At 44.7% G+C, this 22,087-nt stretch overlaps 3 protein-coding genes across 6 annotated transcripts; 1 reads left to right on the top strand and 2 right to left on the bottom strand.

The window, feature by feature from the left end:
* Positions 1-208: 208 nt before the first annotated feature.
* Positions 209-6,546, bottom strand: LOC117859833 (uncharacterized). 3 transcript variants are annotated; one of them, XM_072294613.1, is made up of 13 exons: positions 4,743-6,546; positions 4,592-4,649; positions 3,952-4,047; positions 3,534-3,610; positions 3,143-3,213; positions 2,611-2,665; positions 2,331-2,392; positions 2,159-2,240; positions 1,779-2,012; positions 1,389-1,463; positions 1,225-1,299; positions 810-929; positions 209-720 (listed from the first exon to the last, which is right to left on the bottom strand). In XM_072294613.1, exons 3-13 carry the CDS (start codon positions 4,043-4,045, stop codon positions 538-540), a joined length of 1,128 nt encoding a protein of 375 aa, XP_072150714.1. In that variant the 5' UTR covers positions 4,046-4,047; positions 4,592-4,649; positions 4,743-6,546; the 3' UTR covers positions 209-537. The 3 variants fall into 3 exon arrangements, with proteins under 3 accessions (XP_072150714.1, XP_034598901.1, XP_072150713.1); XM_034743010.2 differs by having other exon boundaries at positions 1,779-1,860; positions 1,942-2,012; positions 4,592-6,532; XM_072294612.1 differs by having other exon boundaries at positions 4,592-6,546.
* Positions 6,547-8,115: 1,569 nt separating this feature from the next.
* On the bottom strand, positions 8,116-11,683 carry LOC117859658 (uncharacterized). The gene is made up of 6 exons (XM_034742820.2): positions 11,450-11,683; positions 10,648-10,715; positions 10,220-10,548; positions 9,736-9,810; positions 9,594-9,656; positions 8,116-8,453 (listed from the first exon to the last, which is right to left on the bottom strand). The coding sequence occupies exons 1-6, from the start codon at positions 11,542-11,544 to the stop codon at positions 8,379-8,381; spliced, it is 705 nt and encodes a 234-aa protein (XP_034598711.1). The 5' UTR covers positions 11,545-11,683; the 3' UTR covers positions 8,116-8,378.
* A 6,896-nt stretch (positions 11,684-18,579) lies between these two features.
* On the top strand, positions 18,580-21,458 carry LOC117859576 (RPM1-interacting protein 4). 2 transcript variants are annotated; one of them, XM_034742707.2, is made up of 4 exons: positions 18,580-18,996; positions 20,320-20,790; positions 20,868-21,062; positions 21,173-21,458. In XM_034742707.2, the coding sequence occupies exons 1-4, from the start codon at positions 18,991-18,993 to the stop codon at positions 21,200-21,202; spliced, it is 702 nt and encodes a 233-aa protein (XP_034598598.1). In that variant the 5' UTR covers positions 18,580-18,990; the 3' UTR covers positions 21,203-21,458. The 2 variants fall into 2 exon arrangements, with proteins under 2 accessions (XP_034598598.1, XP_034598597.1); XM_034742706.2 differs by having other exon boundaries at positions 18,624-18,996; positions 20,317-20,790.
* Positions 21,459-22,087: the final 629 nt, after the last annotated feature.

Below are 22,087 nucleotides of genomic sequence, written 5' to 3'. Positions count from 1 at the left end.
GGCGGCACCTCCCCATCCGCTAGAATTGAAGCTCCAAAGTACATTGCACAAAGCATGCCATGTGCCGGCAGGCAGCACGGGTCATCCCCCCACATCGGCAACACAGTTACCGGCTGTCTGGACAACCCTTCCCAGTTTCAACAGCTTGTACACCATGGCTAACCATGTACAGTAACGGTGTTTTTTTTAAAAAAAAAAACACAACGGCAACGGTGAGGAACACGAGTTTTTTTTTAAAAAAAAACATACAATGCAACATCTCCTACGCCATTGCATTTGTACACGGTGCGTTTGATTTCCTCCGGGTGAGATTGTTTATTTCACTTCGTGGACATTTTGCTCTGTTTCTGTTTTGGACGGGGTGACTGACTCTGTACAACGGCACTGACAACAGGGACAGATTCTGTCAACCGTGACGGACCGATACGTTACGGCGAAGTCCGTTCGGTGATGAATACACCCCGTTTCAGTACCATGATTCCGGACGACTAGACGAGCTGCTCCAAGTGATGAGGCAGCGACAAATGGCCGTTACGTTCACTTGGAGAGCAGCCCGAAGTAGGGGTTCTCCATGACCGACGCGATCTCGACTCCGGCGGCGTTGAGGAGCGCCACGTCGATCTTGTCCCTCGGCATCACCAGGTAGCCGCTGGCGCTGAGCCTCTGGAACCCGCACAGCTCCAGGAATTCTATACCTCCTTGCAGGTTACCCACCCGGTCCTGTTGCAGAGAGCATGGTATGTGAACTGAAGGTCTTGCAGGGGATTGCAGCATTTTGAAATATGAGAGCTGGCATGTTTCACATTTACCTTGAAAATGGGGTTGCTGAGACGAATCCTCCTGAACCTTTCCTCTGCTGGGTTCTTCACTATGTTGGCAATAATCTTCAACAGTATTTGGTAAGCTCTTGTGACTCTGGCATTGTCATCCTACAAGTAAAGTGACACACAGCACATTTACTGGTTCCTGGCTTCCAGGTAGTCTGATGCCGTCTTTGGTCATATTTATAATGAAAACTACTCCTACACTAGATCAAAATACAAGCTAAGAAGGCAAATGCTAAACATCATGGAATATTTTAATCTAAACCAATGCAGAAGGGCACAGTGTATTTACTGTGGTATTTACAAAGCCCCATATTCAGAATCGCCAATGCTTCTGCGCCAGTTGAAATGCCTAAGAGCACCATGGATCAAAACTAGTGTCTGCAAGGGATCATTTTACCTTGTGATTCTTCTTCAGAGTTCGCAGGCAATCTCTCAGTTGTTCTGATGTTACAACACGTTCAACAGGTTTTACCTGCAGCTAAAAAGTACGTGAGGAATGTGGTTGGAGGTTTCGATTGTGAGAATGTGAGATGTAAAAGTTTAGTGGAAAGGCGTTTAGACCTTTATGGGCGTTATGGTCGCAACTGAAGCCTCAGGATTTTCCTGTGGCAAACCAAGCCTTCTCCTCCTCTCTGCCTGCATAAAAGGACAGATTTAGGCATTGGAGGTATATAACTGGAAATTTTTGGAGGAAAATGCCAAAAGACATAGTTGCTAAAGTGTAAGAAAATGATGTCACTTCTGTGATTGCAAGCGCCCTTGAATATATTTCATTATTTTAACGTAAGTTTGATCATAATCGATAGGAACTGTTTGATTTAGTTAAATCCATGCAGTGCAAAAGAAAAGCAACGATATTTCATCTAGTTGTGAAAGCATATGGTGACAACATTTCATTGAGGAAGTCCAATATAATAAAATGTTCGAATAAAGGATTTAAAAGCAACGGACCCTATCATCTGCTATACGTTGTCGTATTCTCTCCCTTGCTCTTTTCTCCTCCTCTTGATCTGCTATCCGACTTTCCATCATGCTGCAGTAAACAAAAATATCACTTCTCCAATAAGCAATTCGGATCTGCAAATAGCAAATGTGACATGCATATGAAACAAACCGCTTTCTTTGATTTTCCTCAAGAGTTCGCTTTGCTTCCATAAGATCTTTAGCAGCTCGAATCCTCTCCCTCTATAGAAACAATGAGAAACATTCAGTTGACAAGAAAATGGCCATCGGATATACTTAAAATGTAGTGTAAGTAAGCACATTTTGTTCTTCCTTTGTAGTATTTTGCTTTTTTTACTTCATTAAGAGTATGAAAAAAATTACAGTACCTGGTCCTCCTGTATTTGATTTCGTATTCTCCCTCTTGCTCTTCCTTCCTCATCTCTTTTTTGCTTATATAGTGCTAATATCCTGAGAAGCACAGGAGGGTCACTAGGGTGAGTGTGTGATAAACAAAATGAGAGCAGCTTAATAACTATATCTCCAAAGCAAGGTACGAACCTCTTTCTATCTCCTTCCTCCTGTTCATCTGCATTTAGTTCTGGTTCCAACTGGGATGTCTCCTAAAAGAGAAGTTTGGGTGTGACACAAAATAATACAAAGAATGAAGCACCAATTCAAGATCATATGAGGCAGAAAGACAAGATGTTAGCAAGCGGCAGCAAGCTAAGGCACTAAATCATAATATATTGGTAAAGTGAAATCGTTGAGTGTTGAAAGTTATGGTATGAAATTTGATAGGAAAAATCTGAGATATCAAAATTATGAAGAAAATAAGTACATTCTGTCTTCCAGTTTCAGTCCGTTCTTCCGGTTTCTGCTCCTGCATGCTATCCCTGCATGACAAGCACGCCATCATGTTATATGCCGGCTAGTACATGCATTGAGTCACCTGAGTTTTAAGTTTTGTTTAAAAAATCATCTAATCATGACATATGACTTGTTTTATTAAACCTACATTGTGCATTGAAGGCATAACATACCGATACAAGTACAGTTACGAGAACTAGCACGCACGATCACTAATCACTTAGAAAGCGGGCAGGCTGAAGGACAGGTCCCCCCCCCCACCCCCCAGCTGTTCAATTAGAAGATAATGACACTTAACAAAGAACTTGGAACTTTAGGTAGCATTACATTATATGACATCCCACACTGAAACTGTCACCCATTCAAAATATGCTGTACATTGCAGATTCCTCAATTAAGGTAGATATTTAAAAGAGTCTTGTTTAGGAAATAGGAATTGATGTTCTTTCCCACTGAAATATTACTATAATATTTCTATATATGAAACTTTTGAAGGAACTAACCTCATTCCTTGGACGTCATTTCTTACTTCAGTTGCTGTGTCACCACATTCAATGTTGATTTCTCTTGGAACCTAGACCATTCAAGGGAACAATCAAAACAATTTGTTTGAATGTAGTGACATTGTAACAGTAAATTCAAATAACATCAGCATTTAGATGCCAGTTGCTTAAGATTAACAACATTTGAAAGGGTTCCAAGCTACAATATCAGACCAAATAATTCGTGGTTATGTATATATACAGGCTATCTTGCTGTCAGATTGCATGAGGCTTAAACTTCTTATAGTTCCCTCTATTGAGAATATAATATCAAAATGCAGAATAATGCACATGCACATGAGAAAGGACTTCTGCTAATGAAGAATATTTGTATTGTTAAGAAATAACCTACCAATGGTAGCTGATCAATATCTGGGTCACTTTCATGTTCCAGAAGCCAGTTTACAGCAGATTCAAGATTGGAATTACCTGATCAAGACATTTGATTAGCTCTCCAATTCATTAAACTGCGTCCTAAAGAAATAATATACTAAATATTTACTAGAAATATCTTGCCAGAGCTTCAGTTCAATCGCATAATTTGCAACTTTAGTGAAAAAAAACATGCATATCAACTGTCAACAATGAAATAGGTAGAACATATAAAAACCACGGAAATGGGGACAAATACACAAACATAACTTTTCCAACCAAAGAAGGAACCAAATGTCCTGTACTTACCTATTTGGCGCATTATCAGCCTATCTTTGGTAAAGAAAAACAGTATCATACAAGATCTGTACCCGGTAAATTCGTTTGAATAGATATACCTGAGAAATGGAGTGCCCTAATTGAACGAACAGTTGGGAATCCCATGGCTTCAAGTTCACCAAGCATTTTCTTGTCAACTTGTGGGACAGCCATCGCTACAAGATATGTGAACATAAATAAGAGCAGTCCAATTACAAAACTAAAGGGAATGGATAAGGGATAAAAACAGGTAGCCATGCGAAAATATTGGTTCAGTGAGTAGATGTTCCATACAACTAAGAGTTAATTAGACAGAATAGTTGTACAAGCACAAACAAGTTCAAAATTTCCATAAATGTCCCCCATGATTTGACCTCTGCTTGAGATCTATGTGCACTTATTTTGTTATTTGTCTACAATGAAAGCTATAACGTTCTAAAATTTACATTAGAACTATCATATCTGCATCTGGGGCCTGTGAGTATGTTAATCTTAATTCTTAGTCTTTTGACCTTAATCATTGTACATGGAAGAATAGGTACGCCACAAACAGCTAGCCTGAAGTTACAATTATAAGGGAATGGCAAAAGGATGAGAAAGTGGAAGCAATGGAAAAGCATAAGATCAAACAAGTTTGATGAAGTAATTCACAAGGTCTCCAGGTTGCACTGAAATTCAGATGACAGAACAAGTAGATGAAATCATGAATAGAAAATTTACCTTTTCAAAGTTCTTTCCCCGCTTTGTAATTCTGGAGCCAAGCTGGTGTACGAATCCTCTATAAGTAGAGCAAAGAGCTATGCATTACTGCAAATGGAAAATGAAGTAAGAAAATTAGACGTAGAGGAGGAGGGCTTTGCTTCTTCTGTACTTCATTCTTGTCTTTTCTTCCCAGATGGGTCTTGTGGTGATCTCAGGAGAACTCGGGTGACTTCCTTCTTTCCTGCAGTTACTTATACCTTCCTTCCTGCTTAGGATTTCCCTCTTGAATCAACAGGCTGCTCACAACTAGATTGATTCCTTTGTTCAGGTTACAACTTACAGGCTCATATACCATATAAATCAAGACACTAAGAAATTGAAATAAAGTAATAAAGAAGTTTTACAGTACCTCAAGCATTGGATGATGACAGTCAGTATACAACTGAATTACCTAGTCAATTTTGCCTTAGTTCACGAGTCACACAGGATGGGAAAAAAAGGAAAATGAAATTGATTTTTCTGTCAAGTCACAAATATATCAAGACTTTATGTCACCACTGTCTTGCAGAAGCTCATCACAAATATCCTTTTGTAGTTTTTCTTGGAAAGAATATGAGGATTGAGGATGAAACTTCCAAGAGCATGGACATGTAAAGGGAAATATAGAGATGAATGTCAGATATCTTGGGCATATTGAGCACAAGAAGCAGCATCATGTTGTAGCATTGCACATCCTTGCTTTCCAAAGGTAAATATTTTGCAATCAGTGGCCGAATGAAAGGAGTTAGCATGGTCACTTCTGAAATCCACACGTCTGATGAAGCGCCAAGTGCCATCACCCTTAGTACTTACTGGAGATCAATAACATCAGAAGCGTGATGGCATTGCGTTATCCAATGTCCATGGTGCACCTTATATCTAATATAACCAAGCAAGTCAACTCAGCCCCACGATCACCGAGAAAACAAGGGTCAAATTTCCTCAGGGGACCAGCATTGATGCTTTAGTTTTTTTAACTGGGAACCAAGCAATGAGAAGGACCTAGTGAGCCCAAAAGTTGCAGGCAGATGCATTGGAAAACAAAAAGATTCTCATGCGTCCTATGTTTAATCCATAAACAAATGAATTTACAACTACAAAATTGCAGCATTCTAAACTTACAGCAAAATACAGTTCAAGGATAGCAGAACGCATATGTAACCAGAAATAATTTGATTTTTTTAAGGCGGGAAAACGTTAGGACGAGTTGTTTGATCTCAAGCCACACGATCGATAAACTTTCTCAATCCCGCAATTGAGGCCAATACCACCACTACTGCTTCGATCCACAAATCAGAGTTTGCCAAACTAGGTGCAGGAGCCGATGGCCTTACACAGAGGCCACGCAGGCAGAACCTCAGCTCCTGGTACTTCTCGGCACAAAATTCAAACAAAGGGACTAGCTCATACATAAAATTCCCGCCGATTCATTGGCGGCCGCCGTTTAGGCATCAGATTGAAGGGTTGGTGGGGAGCCGGGAGGATGGCGTCTGCAGTTCCGAGAAGGGAAGCGATGGAAGCGGCGGGATACGCCGCTGAGAGATTCGAGGGCATGCGCACCTGACACCCTGTACATCGCGACAGCTCCCGCTTGGACTCCGTCAACTCCGCCGCGCCGGCATTCTCTACCAACCGCGCGCGCGCGCGATGCCGCCGCCGCTGCACCAGCACTACGAACACCGAAGGGTCTCGGATCGATCGGAGTCTCGGACGAAGCGCCGGGGAGGAGGCGGCGATGGGATCGAGAAGAGTGCCCTACGGTGGCGTCGTCGGCGGGAGGGTTGCTTGCTCATCGGCGATCGCGTGTAGCCCGCGGACGGTCATGGCGAGTTCTGCAGCCTTGGGAGGCGCTGCTGACAGACTCGTGCAGGCATTTGCGGTTTCACCTCGGCAGTCGCCAGTGGAAGAAATGGTGTTCAACAAAACATTCGTAACAAAATATCTTACATGATTTAAACTTACGTCCGATGCAGTTTTCAATATATATATTGGTAATGCTACGCGTCTTATGTCCGACGCGAACACAGATCGTCGAACGCTCCCGCAGACCCACCGCCCACCGCTCATGCCCACACATATATCCTCTTCCTCCCCCACACCGCTTATCCCATTCGACCATCCCTCTCTCTCCGCATCCCATTCGCCCCTCCCTCTCTCCGCGGCGGCACCCCTCGTAGCTCCCTCCCTACGCCCGGCGTGGGCGACCAGCAGCGCTCGCCGCTCTCCTCCTACACGCACCTCGCCGCGCGCTCCTCCTCCTCCGCCTCGGGCGCCGCCTCCCCCACCGTCGACCAGCTCCCCGCGCGCCCTATTCGCAAAACTCCCGTCGAGGGCGGGACGCGATGAGCGGGAGCGCCTCTCCCGCCGCGTCGGCTTCTCCGCCGGCTGCTCCAGCTTCCCAGCCGCAGCGGCGGCGCGGGGGTGACCGGCTCGGGCGGCTGCGGCGGCGCGAGGGCGGCCGACTTAGGCGGCTGCGGCGGCAGGCGATCGGGGCTGGGCGTGGAGGGGCGGCCGTGGACGCAACCCATGGAGGGGGGTCATTGGTCACCGGCGGTGGCGGCGCATGGGGGTGGGGACTAGGGAGTGAAGTGGAGCGGGAGGACCGCCACCATCCTCCTCCTCCACAGTTTCCCAACGTTGGATCTCGTTATGTTACAAGCGCATGTTTTAAGTGTTTCGGATGTTTCAGAAGAATGTTGCAAATGTTTCATGTGGATATTGCAAAGTAGATCCACATGTTGTGATGTTGCGTATATTTCACACACATGTTACAACTGTTTTATCTGGATGTTGCATTTTCAATGAGAGATTTAAATGTTCCATGCAACATAAAACAGATGTTGCGGTGTGTTTTTTCCCTCATCATCAACAGATGGCTAATAATTTTTTCAACATAATTTTCTATGTTGCAAATGGTGATTTTCTATATTGTAAATGGTGATTTTCTACGTTGCAGACGTTATTTTTTAATGTTGCAACAGACCAACGTTGCGTCCTATAGGAAGACGTCCGGACGCAACGCGTAGATAGATCGAGAAAATTCAGTGCAAAAAAAAGGCGCATGTTAGAGGTCACTGTCGGCAAAGGAGTGAGCACCCAGAAAAGAACAGAACCTCTCAAAAGAAAAGAAAAGAACAGAAAGAAAAGGAACTGAAGAAGCAGCAACTTTCTCCTGCGTCCCTGCATGACCACCGTTCGCCGATCTGTTGGATCACAACTTTAGGCCTTTGGTACTCCGACCCAGAATGATGATCAACTTGGAAGCAGACATTCAGAACGCAAACACGATCACACGATCAATAAACAAGGACATCGAACCATGTGCGCACACGAGGAAAAATAAAGCATCAGCTCACAGCTGACTAAGCATTAAACAAAAAAGGGGACCAACAATTAAAAAGAGACTCAAACACCAAGAACCTCCAAAACATGGTGCCGCGAATTCGATGATATTCATCGACAGTGGCACTATGCAGAAGCAACAAGAAACAATTGGGTTCATATGATTAAGGGAACAATCCCTAAGGCATAATAAACTGACATCCAATGATCCAAATAATCTGGATAGCAATAGAACCATATATCAACAAGCTGTTAGTTGCCTTGAAACGCTACCAACATCACGGAGTTCTCTATTTATACATGCCTCTTTATGTCTCAATTGATGGGAATCTTGCACGTCAGTGGAGTTAACACTGCAAGTCGATGCAGTCACGCATATCCAAGATCATCAAGTTGCCTAGCTAATATCAAGCGCAGATATCTCTCAACTGGTAGGCAATGATTTCGATGACTTCCTCTTTTTGTGAGCCAATGCTGATAGTATCTTTTTCCTGGGACCCTGTAAACACGATAAAGCTAACGAATGAATATGGGAAAGAAACTTGAATAGACTGCAAACAAATGAATAGCTGAGCATAATACAATAGTAGACACCCCGTCCTATAATCGGACTTGTTGCTACTTTTCAATTGTAGATGCAGTAGTACAAAAATGGAAAAAACATGAGATGTATACCAAACAGAAAAACCTATTTTCATTAACATAGCGATAGCTCAGTGTATGCATGTGGGGCAGCACCGTAACACTTGCATATTTGATGGGATAGCTCCCCATTTTCTGTGACGACAGCATCAAGCATCCAACGAACTCTACAAACCTTCAAGGATGAATATCATCTATGGTGTTTAGCCGGAGCTAAGGGGTTGAAATTAAAAAACCCTAGGTCTTGGGAGGGTCGAGGAATTGGATTAAGTTAGCAGGGTCGGGTTGCATTTTATCTTCCTGTAGAAGTTCTTTTTATTGCAGACTTCACACATCTCCCATTTCCAGTCCAAGATGGGGCAGTGTTTTTTGTAATTGGACCTTTTCACCCTCTCTTAATATAAAGATACGCAGCACCTGCGTATTCGAGAAAAAGAAAAGAAAAAATGCATGTGGGGCTAGCTGAATCAATAACTGAATATATTTTACTACTTAAGTTTTTACTCTTTATGGCACCTGGTTCTTATGATAACCATACTGAAAATGCACAGCTCAGGGCACTCGCTAGTCCATTCTATATCCAACTTACCCAATCAAAGTATCTTCTAATTAGACAAACCGGGACTAGGAATATGGATAAATACTTATTTTTAGTAAATATGTATATAGCAAGCGGAAAGCAGATAAAGACAGGTTCTACCATCGTCCATGAGTGCATCCATTCAGAATAGTTTGAAAACAAAATTTAGTCATTAGCATAGTTCAGAAGTTAGTAACTCGTTGCTACAGTTTCCCTTTTAGAATGACTGTTAATCTATAAGTAGGGAAGTAATAAAATTAGCAAATCCTACCAACTTATATATTTGAATTGCGTCAATCAGAAAGCTCTATTTAAGCAGAGGATAAGCATGTCACCCGGTTGGGAAAGAAAAAAGGCAGCAGACTAGCAATCGAGATTTCTATAAATAGTGTTTCAATATCAAAGGTGTTGCAGTACCATTGGAATTCCTAAAGACTTCATATCTTCTTCATTCATGTAAGCCATTGCTTTCATATCAACCTGAAAAAATGAATATCCATTGAGAATATGGCCACTGGTCACATTCACAATATGAAATTAACACATAAAACAAGCATGCCTCTTCAGCCTGGAAATTTATCAAATACTTCTCTAGATCAAGAGACTTCAGTAAACTCTCAAGTGAGGCATCAACCTGTACATTTCAAAGAAAAATATTATTACAGCACTGAAACAAAGGTTTAAAGATGAAGAGCACGTTCCATACAAGAATTTAGACACCGCAAATAGCACATAGATAACAGACTAGGCAAACAGAACTTTGGAATGCAAAACACGCTAAAGGTCTAGAAGATCAATCATGCATAAGACTAAAACCTAAAGGATCACCGGATCAGAATCATAATAAAGGTTGCACAAACATCAAAGGGCTTCCAACATGATATGGTCATTTAGTCCATTATATTCACAGCACAGCACATGCAGAATAAGAAAAGGTAACGGTATGTTACTCCCATTATATAAGAACAAATAGTGGAACTGTAATAATTGATTGGGACAAAATCCTGTAAGAACACACAACAAAGAATCCTCAATTATCTCACCTTTTCCTGGGATTGTTGCGGCGCAGGTGGCGCTGGTGCCGGTGCCGGTGCCGGTGCCGGTGCCGGTGCCGGTGCAGGTGCACTGACTTTCTTAACGACAGGAGGGGCCGCAATTGGAGGGGGGTCTCTCTTCTGAACAGGTCTGTCGCTATTAACGATCTCTCTTGCAGGCTTTGGGACCTGAACAGTACTGCTAAGTTGAGGGCGCTGACTCGGGATGCCAGATAACTTTTCACGAAGATCTGGAACTGATGATTTCTTCACAACCTGAATCCTTTGCTCCACTCGAGATTTTTTGTTTGGTTGAACATCTCTGGAAGTAGGTCCAGCTGAACCATGCACAGCAGAAGCAACAAGCTAACAGTAAATCTCCAGAGGCAAGCAGAAATAAAGGCATGTTCAAAACTATCCGTGCAGTTGGGCCTTACATGAAGTTTGAGTTCCTCCAGAATCCTTATAAAGCTCGCGCCTCCACGTCCCATCATCCCGGCGAAACCTGTAAAAATTCCAACATAGATGATATAAACAGCAGGATTATTTTCCTTCTGAATAAAGTGGGATGTATGAACCAACTGATCACATCAGCAATTTGCTTGTGCTTTCCTAGCCAGTCCCAAGAAAAGGAGCGGAGACATTTCTGGGAAGGTGCAACACAACAGCCATTTAAAGCATTGCATGGTTAAGGCTACAATAAGTTGTCATCAGTGCATAAAACATAAATGCACATCAACTGGAGGAACTCATGCAACCCCAGGGCATTTTTCCATTGTAAAAGTGGAAAATGGACAAACCCTTGTAGAAAAAAAAACATGGAAACCCCGTGTCCGTGTGTGCATACTGTGACGATCTATCCGCTAGTGGACTAAGAAAGAAATTCCAAACAACGACAGACGACAACATTTGTAGCAGCAGTAACGGTAGCACAATTCTCTCTATTTGATGAATCACACAATCAACCGCAACCATTGCATATACTAACTACCGATTGAATCCCATATAGAAAAACACAACTGACGATAGTGACGAAGGTAATAAGATTTTGCAACCGAGCATTAAAGGTACCAGCACCACGACCACAAACCGCCTGATTCCTCGGCTCTAAACAGCATTTCCGCAACCATCTCTGTCCGAATACCGATCCAACCAGAAGTCGCAAGCACGTAGCCGCCAGCAGGCACGGGAATGGCGAAACGGGCAACGATTTGAAACCGCGCGAGCTCGAGGACGCACCTTTTTGCGTCGTCAGACCGCGAGCGCGAGACGCCGCCCGACCCGAGGCGGTCCCTGACGGAGCGCTTCCGCCCGGAAGACCTGTCGGCGTACATCGGGACTGCGGAGGCGGCGGTGGCGGCGGCGGGGAGGGCTTGGGAGCGCGTAGGGTTTCGTCGGCGAGGAGGGGAGGACGACGGGGGGACGGGAAGGGACAAGGGAGCGGTGGAGAGAGTTGGAACGGCAATATGGGGAGCTTGGAGGTGCTTTTCCAAAATTTCTGATCTGTGAAGAAGGGACTGACGAATTGGCATGATTTGGGCCTGTACTTGAGCAAAATCAGCCCAATACTGGTATATTTTGGAATACGTAAGGCCCACGTCTAATACAGGCTAGCTACCTATTTGGGCTCCAAGGTGGCAAGATCCGTAATGCAAATTGAAGTTTGACCAAGCCAATGCAGAAAACCTTTTTTTGAACAGTAAAAAATGGCGATGCCAAATTGGCAAGCTTGTTGAGTTGTTAGGTAACTGATGAGCAGCGTGTTCTGCAAACGATTTTCGCTCTATAGACAGCGGCAGATTTACAGGGGCCAGGGGGCTCGAGCCCCCCTACTGCTTGCATGCCATAGATGAAGAAAGGAAGAGCTCAAGGTACAGGGAAATTGTTGGTACCTAGGATGTTCAGTTTCAGTCTTTCAGCCCTCTATCTCATCTCATGTTTCTGGTTTCGCCTGTTGGAATTTATGAACTTGACCCAATTATTCAATAATTCAATGAAAAGAATTAAAATTCACTAGGGGTTAAAGGTGGTTAATACCATATTGGTATTTGAGGAGAATTTCAATCAACTTAAAGGGTGGACTGTTTGTACACCCTATGTGAAGTTGAAAAAGGAATTGGTGAGCCACGAGCGCGCGCTCGCTCACCTCGGGCATGGTTGTGGGGTGTGGCATGGCACGGTCAGATGGTGCGGTACAGTGTTGCGTGGAGTAGGAAGTTTTTGCACCAATTGAGATTAATGGCTGGACCGTTAACAGTGTTGATGACTGGTGATTGATGGTGGTGATTTGATTGACCAACGTATTAATGGTCATTGCTCCCTCTAATGACGTCTAGATTTATCCTCCTCTAAAGACTACGTCCTCTACTTCCAGAAGGTCGTCCGAATGACTACTTCGCCTACTTCCAGAAGGCCGTTCATGGGACTGCACTGCGAACATCTTCTTGCATTGATTCTATACGACTACATCGACTGAGGTCACCCCACGCTTATTATGACTAATCCAGGTGATAACGACGGGCCGGTTCCGGTACAAACTGAAACCTATGTGTGTTATTCTGTTCATGCTTATGTTAGTGTTAAACATAAACACGTACACCTATTCTCGTTCACTCATATAGTCATGATAATATTAATATTTTACATATTTAATTTTAAAATTAAAATATACTGAAATGTGCCTTAATATCTAACAATCCAAAAACCTGATGATGTTGATAGACTTTCAGTAGCTAGTTTTGCTGCATATATCAAACATGTGTGTTCGATGTGCGATGGTTCAAACTACAAGCGTTGGCGTGAGAAGATCACATTGCGGTTGACAGCGATGAACATTATGTGTGCCATACAGGGAAGCCCGAACAGGTCTCGCAAGAGGCGTTCAAGGTAGCCAAAAACCTATTTTGAGACGGCATCATAAGTGTTCTTCCTAAAAACCTTGTGGACATGTACCTATCGCTGATGAGTGGCAAGGAACTGTAGGAAACTCTTGATGCTAACTTTAGGGTTGCTGATACCGGCAGTGAGTTGTATGTTATGGAACAGTTCTATGACTATAGGATGGTTGAAGACCATTTTGTAGTGGAACAGGCCCATGAGATTCATGCGTTGGCAAAAGACCTTGAGAACTATAGCAAAGAGGTTCCATGTGTGTTGCCTGACAAGTTTGTGGCTGGAGGTATTATCTCAAAGTTGCCACCTTCTTGGAAGGATTTTGCTACTTCTCTAAACCACAAGAGATAGGAGTTCAGCATAGCTGGTCTTATTGGAACTCTTGATGTTGAAGAGAAGGCGAGAGCAAAAGATACACGTGGAAAAGGAATTGTTGGATCATCTAGTGCCAACTTGGTGCAAAAGAACAATTTCTCCCACGAGAAGAAGAAATCCAAGCCGCCACGAAACCCAACAAAGACTAATCAAACAACCACTTTCAAGAAGAAGAAGAAGAAGAAGAAGGGAGTTTGTTATGTATACGAGAGTCCAGATCACTTTGCTGCTAAGTGTCCGAATCGCAAAGGTGGCAAGAAATCTGCCAACATGGTCACTAGCGACGCTAGAGGAACATTAGGGAACAGTAAATTATTACCTACGGTTCTTTTAGTTTGTCAATCACCTGAATGGTGGGTTGATACGGGGGCTAATATTCATGTATGTGCTAATGTTTACTTATTTTTTTTCTTATCAAGTCGGAGGGACTTGCTCCTTGTTGATGGGAACCGGCTGACATGCATGTGTTCTTGGTGTTGGTACGGTCAATTTGAAGCTTACTTGGGGAAAGATCATGCAATTGAAGAATGTGCATCAATGTGCCTACCATTCACAAGAATCTTGTTAGCAGCTCTCTACTGTGTAAAGATGGTTTTAAGTTAGTCTTTGAGTCCAATAAATGTGTAATGTCCAAGTTTGGTACTTTTATTGGAAAAGGTTATAATTGTGGAGGTTTATTTCGTTTGTCTTTGTCAGATGAATGTAATAATGTAGTCAACAATGTGGTTAATGTTGATGAATCAAATGTTTGGCATTCGAGGCTTTGTCACATTAATTTTGGTTGTATGATGCAGCTTGCTGGTTTGAGTTTAATTCCAAAATTTACCTTAGTCAAAAATTCTAAGGTAAAAATTAATTCATTCCGATTTGTGCGAAATGAATGGCGTGTTGACAAAAGGTTGTAAAAATATTTCATGACTTTAATTGATGATTGCACTAGATTTTTGTTACATCTATTTGTTGAAGTCAAAAGATAAAGCATTACGTTACTTTAAAATCTATAAAGGTGAAGTAGAAAACCAACTTGAGAGAAAGATCAAACGTGTTAGGTCGGATTGTGGTGGCAAGTACTTCTCAAATGTTTTCACTTCATTCTGCGAGAAACATGGTATAATACATGAGAGGACACCTCCCTATTCACCTCAGTTAAATGGGGTTGCCGAAAGAAAAAACCGCACTCTAACTGATTTGGTTAACGCTATGTTGGATACAACTGGTCTTTCTAAGGAATGGCGGGTTGAGTCAATATTGATTGCATGTCATGTCCTAAACCATGTTTCTGCAAAGAATAAAGAGGTAACACCATTCAAGGAATGGAAGAAGAAGAGGCTTACCCAATCTTACTTACAGACTTGGGGTTGTTTGGCAAAGGTCAGTGTGCCAATAACCAAGAAACGTAAGCTTGAGCCTAAGACAGTGGATTGTGTCTTTCTAGGTTATGCTATTCATGGTGTTGGTTATAGATTTTTTGGTAATAAAATCTGGAGTACTAGACATGCACGTCGACGCAATTATGGAGTCCAGAGATGCTACATTCTTTTAAAATATTTTCCCAATAAGAGATGAAACAAGTTCATCTAGGAAGGAGTTTATTGAGGATGTAGCTCTACCATGCTGATAGAATATAATGAACATACACCTATGGAAAATCCTGAGGAGGATAGCAATGAACTGCTCAAAAAGAGTAAGAGACGAAGGACTGCAAAGTCTTTTGGAGATAAGTTCATTGTGTACCTTGTGGGTGACACACCTAGAACCATTGAAGGGGCATATTCATCTCCTGATGCTGATTATTGGAAGGCAGCAGTGAGGAGTGAGATAGATTCAATTATGTCTAATGGTACCTGGGAAGTTGTTGATCGTCCTTAGGGGTGCAAACCTGTAGGATACAAGTGGGTGTTCAAGAAGAAACTTAGGCCTGATGGTACTATTGAAAAGTACAAGGTAAGGCTTATGGCCAAGGGTTATACCCAGAAAGAAGGAGAAGATTTTCTTGACACTTATTTGCCAGTTGCTCGATTGACTACTATTTGAGTGCTACTTTCCTTGGCAGTCTCTCATGGTCTTCTCGTTCATCAAATGGATGTGAAGGTAGCTTACCTAAATGGAGAGTTGGAAGAGGAGATCTATATGGATCAGCCAGATGGATTTGTAGTAGAGGGTCAAGAAGGAATGGTGTGTAAGTTATTGAAATCTTTGTATGGCATCAAGCAAGCACCTAAATAATGGCATGAGAAGTTTGATAGAACTCTCACAACGGTTGGCTTTGTTATGAATGAAGCTGGCAAGTGTGTATATTATCGCTATGGTGGGAGCAAAGGAGTGGTTTTGTGCTTGTATGTTGATGACATACTGATCTTTGGGATATACCTTAAAGTGATTAAGTCAAAGATTTCTTATCTCAAAATTTTGAGATGAAGGATTTGGGAGAAGCCGATGTTATGCTAAATATTAAACTAGTAAGAGAAGGTGATGGTGGGGTTACACTTTTGCAATCCCACTATGTGGAAAAGATCTTGAGTCGCTTTGGTTATAGCGACTGCAAGCCTGCTCCTACACCTTATGATCCTAGTAAAGTATTAAGGGGGAACAAAAAAATCATGAGAGATCAACTGAGATACTCCTAGATCAGTGGTTCACTTATGTACTTAGTTAGCTCTACGAGACCTGAGGTCTTGTTTGTTGTGAGCAAACTAAGCCGGTTTGTTTGAAATCCGGAAGATGATCATTGGAATGCTCTTGAAAGAGTAATGCACTATCTAAAAGGCACTATAGACTGTGGGATTCATTATATCGGGTATCCAAGGGTACTAGAGGGTTATGGTGATTCAAATTGAATTTCTAATACTGATGAGATAAAAGCCACAAGTGGATATATGTTTACACTTGGAGGTGGCACTATTTCATGGAAGTCTTGCAAGCAAACCATCTTAACGAGGTCAATAATGGAAGCAGAACTCACAGCATTAGATACCGCCACTGTTGAGGTCAAGTGGCTTCGTGATCTCCTTATAGATTTGCCAATACTTGAAAAATTGATACCGACTATCCTAATGAATTGTGGTAATCAAACTGTGATTGTCAAGGTGAACAGATCAAAAGATAATATGAAGTCATCTAGTCATGTAAAGAGGTGGTTGAAGTCTGTCAGGAAATTGAGAAACTCCGGAATGATAGCCTCGGACTATATCCAAACGGTTAAGAACTTGGCAGATCAATTCACAAGGGTCTTTCACAAAATGTGATTGACAATGCATCTATGGAATTGGGCTTGAGACCCATGTGAGTCTTTCTATAGTGGTAACCTGCTCTATGTGATCGGAGATCCCATGAAGTAGAGTGGTGAAACAAGCTATAGTCTGACTGAGAGAAGAGATCCTTTGTAAACGGCTCATTCTAGTGAAGATGCATATCTCTTCTAATTCTGTATGGCAGGCTGGTTTATACCTTAATGTGTTCCAATTGACTTCTTAGAAACAAGGGTGTTGTTTACTTTGAAGCAAAGATGTTGTCCTACGTGAGGAATACACCTATATGGGTCTGAATACTGGTCATAGTCTATGAGATTGGGTGATCTCTAGAAACCCATGAAAGGTCTGGAGTATGACTTAGAAGCTCCAAACCGTGGGGATACTTTCGCAGCGTGAAAGAGTTTTGGCCAAGCTTGTTTGCACAAGACTGACAATTCAAGGCATAGTCCATTGCTTAGTTGTGCATAAGTGGAACATTAATTCTAGATGGATGTTCAACTTAACCGTCTCTATTGAAATATTGGTATATCAAAGATTATAGTGAATTTGAGAGTATTTCTAGTGTGGCTTGAAATTCTTGGTGGGGATTGTTGGAATTTATGGGCTTGACCTAATTATTCAATAATTCAATGAAAAGAATTAAAGCTCACTAATAAAGGTATACCACATTGGTAGTTGGAGGACTTAATCAACTTAAAGGGTGGTATATGAAGTTGAGAAAGGAAACGCCTTGCCGCGGCCGGGCCGTTGTAACAAAGTCGGTCCAGGAAAAATAAAAAATGCCGTCCTACTCTTTACTGTACTGGGGAGCTGGTCACATAATTAGCAGGTCCTGTCCCCTGTGAAATGATCCAACAGCCATCGGCGATGATGGGACCGAATTTCACACCTGGGCATTGCCTCGGGTTTGTGTACAGTAATCAGAAGCATGGAGCCATGGCTATGCCCGTCGTCGCCGTCACACAGCGCGGAAGCGTGGACGCTGTCAATCTCAGGCGCTCTCCCGGTCTCCGGGCGCACGACCCACGCGTGCGTCGTGCCCGGCCAAAGCCGCCGCGATCGAGCAGCGAGCAGCGAGGAGTTGACGAGGGGCACGCCGACACGAACGAGCGGCGTAGGATACGAGCCGGCGAGGTCGGCAGCCACGCAGCACTCGGCAGCAGGGGGACGGACCCCCGCGCGCACGCCACCAACCGATCGCGATCGGGGAGTCTCGTCTTATGCAGACGAAACGACCTGCGGGGGGAACGAGTCGTCTCGACCCCACGTCGCCGTGATCCCGCGTTCCAAACCGCTTCGCGCTCGCGTCTCCGCCCGAGAGCGCCCAGGGGAACGGACGACGCGTACGCTCCGCGTTCCCACCACACCTGCCGGTCTTGGTCTTGCCGTCCAGCGCGTCGCGGCCTCGCGGGCACCCGCGCGCGCGTGCCCCTGAGGGCGAAAAGCCTGCCCTGAGCCCCGACAAGAAGGTGCCTCGACGGCGGCCGGCGGGTTCGGTACTGCTGCTCTGCTTCTGCTGTGCTGAGGTGCGTGCGTGCGTGTACGCTGGAGAGTGACCCACGAGGAGGAAAAGGGGATGCTCCGGGCAGCTGGCCTGGAATGAAGCATTCGGATCGCTTTGAGTTGTTGCTGAGCGGCGAGCGGTCAAAGATGGCCGCCGAACGTTTTTGTTAAGCGTTGATCCGGCGTGGATGGTGGACTGGTGCGCTGGCTGGCTGGCGCTCTATGCGTTTGAGCTCGTCAATTCGTACCGTCAACGGTCACGCTTGCGTTCGCCTTTTCGTTTCAGACCCCCCTACGATCTTCTATTTCCCAGGAAAGGACTGAAAAAACTTTGAGGATTTTTTTCGGTCAGTAATGCTTCCTAAACCTCTGGATCACGGCTGGGGCTGGTGTACATCAGAAATGACAAGCACAAGCCACAAACGTTTTCCTTAAAAAGACAAGAAGCCACAAAGATTTCAAAGGGGCTGATATGCAAGAGAGCAACAAGAAAAGGGGTCTCGTGACACCTTGTATATAAAGATTGCAACCGGCCTCTCTCCTCGTCATTTTCTTGGAGTTATACTCCTGCCGGCCGGCCTGGAAGAGGATCGATCAGCAAGCTAGTAGCCAAGGGGCCAGTAGGAACAAACAAACAGCCGCATAAATCCATCCCCCTTCTCGCAGTTGCAGGCCGGCTGCCGTTCGAGAGCCAAACTTCGGAGACCCCCGGAGCTGATCTGACCTCTCTCTCCTCCTCTTCTCGGCGCTGGGAACGCCATGGCTGTAAGTCCCTCTCTTCCTCCTCGCATGTGCTCTTCTTCCATGGCGACAACCTTCGATGTTCCTCACGGTTCCTTTCAGTTGTGATTTGTGAAGCGCAGTTTTCGATTAGATTGTGTAGCGTAGCCTAGTTTTTATCTCGTCTGCAAGAACAACTTTCCCCACCAAGAACTGGAAGTCCCTTGATTCGCTTGAAAAGAGTTCAATTCGTTCTTTGTGCAGTAGTAGGTGCCGGTCTCGCTGTATGGTTTCCTTATGCAATATCTGAGCCTGAATTTTCCCAAGGAACAAGATGGTCGCTACGATTATTCTTATCTTGGCGTTTTGAGAAAACTAGAGCTCATTTCTTGCGTGAACTGGTGATTCTCTTTGGGGTGTAGAAATCCACAATTTTGTGACAGAGACCCTGAAACTTGCGAAATATCTTTCGATCACAATCCGCCATTACCCTGACAGTCTTCACATCTCATAAATGATACTCCCTTATTTAATGCTAGAGATGTTGCCAGGTTAACTCACTGGAATACGACGTCCTGGTCATATTCCTCTTATTTAATCACACACCAGCCGCTCTTACCTGCTAAAACATTATCAAGATAGAACAGCTCGTATGCATGAAGATTCAGTTATATAAATGCTACAATCCAAAACAATTTGTGCACGTAAGATGCTCTGGCACTCTTGATTTGAATAGTTTTTCCATTTCGGAAACTGAAGGAAACGTATGAGGCGTCAGCAGCCAGGCAGGCCATCGCTGTCGGCCTGCCTTCAGAAGCTTGGCAGATTGTCAAACCTGAAGTACCAACCACTGCACTAGCGTGTCCTGTTTGAACTTGATTTGCACAAGTAGCCAAGTAGAGAACATGTGATTAGTTTCTCTATTATTAGATAATCATCAAATGTTCAGTTGATTAGTCCACGCAGTGTGTAAGCGGCCGGAAGCCATGGCGTGTGATTTTCCTGCCGTTTGATTGTTTCCTTGGTCGATCAATTAAGCCGCATTGACTTAGCCCCATGCATGTCAACTTGACTTGTTGTCCATGTTCTACCATTGCAACTGGTCCTAGAACTCTGACTGCTGACCTCTCTAGGAGGAGGACGACCAAAAAAAAAACATTGACCCTGTCAGCACTTTCCTCTATTTTTTTTTCCAAAAGAAAAATTCTATATTTCAAGTAGCATTAGAATTGTGTCGTAAGGTATTGTGTTAACTGTTAAGCATAACTCTCGTGCTATGAGCTTGCATTTGCACAAGTGGTTAGGAGAAAATGGTGGCAACGGCTGATTCTTCTCGAGTTGAATTGGATGTTTTTGTGCACGCAGCAGCAGCAGAAGAACGCGCACGTCCCGAAGTTCGGCAACTGGGACAACGATGGCAACGTGCCGTACACGCTCTACTTCGAGAACGCGCGCAAGGGCAAGGGCGCCGGCGGCAAGATGATCAACCCCAACGACCCCGCCGAGAACCCGGAGGCCTTCTCCATCGCGGCGCCGTCGCCGAACCGCTCCGACGCCGGGAGGTCGTCGTCGCCGGCACCACCGCCGGCCTCGCGGCACGAGCGCCGGCCTAGCAGCGACGCGCCGCCGCTGTCCCCCAACCCCTACGCCGGGTCCCCCTACCACCGCCACGCCGGCGGCGAGGCCCCGAGGAGAGGCGGCGGTGGGAGGACTGGCGGCGGGTACAGCGTCGAGCAGTCGCCGGTGCACCCGTACAGCTCCGAGAGCGGGGGGTACGGCCTCGTCGCGAACTCCGTCGAGCGGTCCCGGGCCAAGGGTGGCTTGCGCGGCAATGAGACGGTGAGGCTCTGCTCTCTGTCCCTTGGTGCTCTGCCTTGACATGAGCTTGGAAGTTCATCGCTTACTGATCGATGCAGCCGACGAGGGGCTCGGCGGTGCCCAAGTTCGGCGACTGGGACTCGAACCCGGCGTCGGCGGACGGCTACACGCACATCTTCGACAAGGTGAGGGAGGAGAAGCAGACCCAGGCCGGAAAGCCGGCGGCGTCCGGCAAAGACGCCGCGCGTGGCAACGGCAACAAGCATTACGACGACGGCTACGTCTCATCATCGGTGAGTGGCAGGCACAACCATACGCAGATAACACAACTACTGTCTTTCGGCGACCTCCTTGCTTGCTCATTCTGTGTTCTCATTGAGCTTTGCATTTGGTTGGATTGCAGAAGTTCTCATGCTTTGGATGGTGCAAATAGAGATGGCATGGCATGATGGATGGTGATGGATACAAATGCCGGTTCCTTTGGGGACTCCGAATTTGGAGAAAGAGCGATTGTGATTCAGCCTAGACTTCATGCTCCATAATCTTTTTGTGATAGCTTTATTTTTTGGAAGTGATATATAGAGCTGTCCATGGTTACTGTTATGCTAGAGTAAGCATTGCATTGTTTGTGTTGGTTATTCAGTACTGGATTTACAGTGAATGTATGATATTGGTGTGTGATTTTGTTCTTGGTACTCTCAAAAGCTTAGTGTTGCATTGTCAGAAAACAAAACGTATATAGCTTCAATGTTTGCCCTTGTATTTACTAAAGCCACAACTGTCTACTGTCTAGCCGTCTAGGCATGGACACAAAATCACTCCCCGTTGTTGTCCCAGTTGAGAACTCCATTCACTGGTATCCGAAGTGGGGGGGAGGAGGAGGTGCTGCAGTTCCAGACACACTCTGAACCAAACAGGCTCACACACCAGTATCGGACAGGTGCTGGATGTTATCAAGTTTATCGTCCGGTAGCTGCACAGCAAGCCTGAAATCTACTTCTCGAATTTTACAGATGCGGTTCTCATGACATGGGGAAAAGGCTGGGCATCTGGGAGTAGATCGTGCCCTGAATCCTGATCTTGGTTCATGAAACCTGAGTCATCTCTCGTTCAATCAGAGTGTCAGATAGCCAAGGAGCCAAGCCAACACGTCTGTGTCTGAAGTCTGAAGAGACTAATTGGTTGGAACCCTGGAAGAAATTGTCTGGCCGGAGTGCTGCCTGTGACTTGCCTGCACCTTGTTTGGCTGGGGTCCTGAGTACCGATGGTGCTGCCTGTGCCTAAATGGAGATTAACGCTAGTTGCCTGGCTCCGGCAC

This window comes from Setaria viridis, chromosome 6 (assembly GCF_005286985.2).
Source record: "Setaria viridis chromosome 6, Setaria_viridis_v4.0, whole genome shotgun sequence".
Lineage (NCBI taxonomy): Eukaryota > Viridiplantae > Streptophyta > Magnoliopsida > Poales > Poaceae > Setaria > Setaria viridis.
This window is presented reverse-complemented; position numbering and strand designations above follow the sequence as displayed.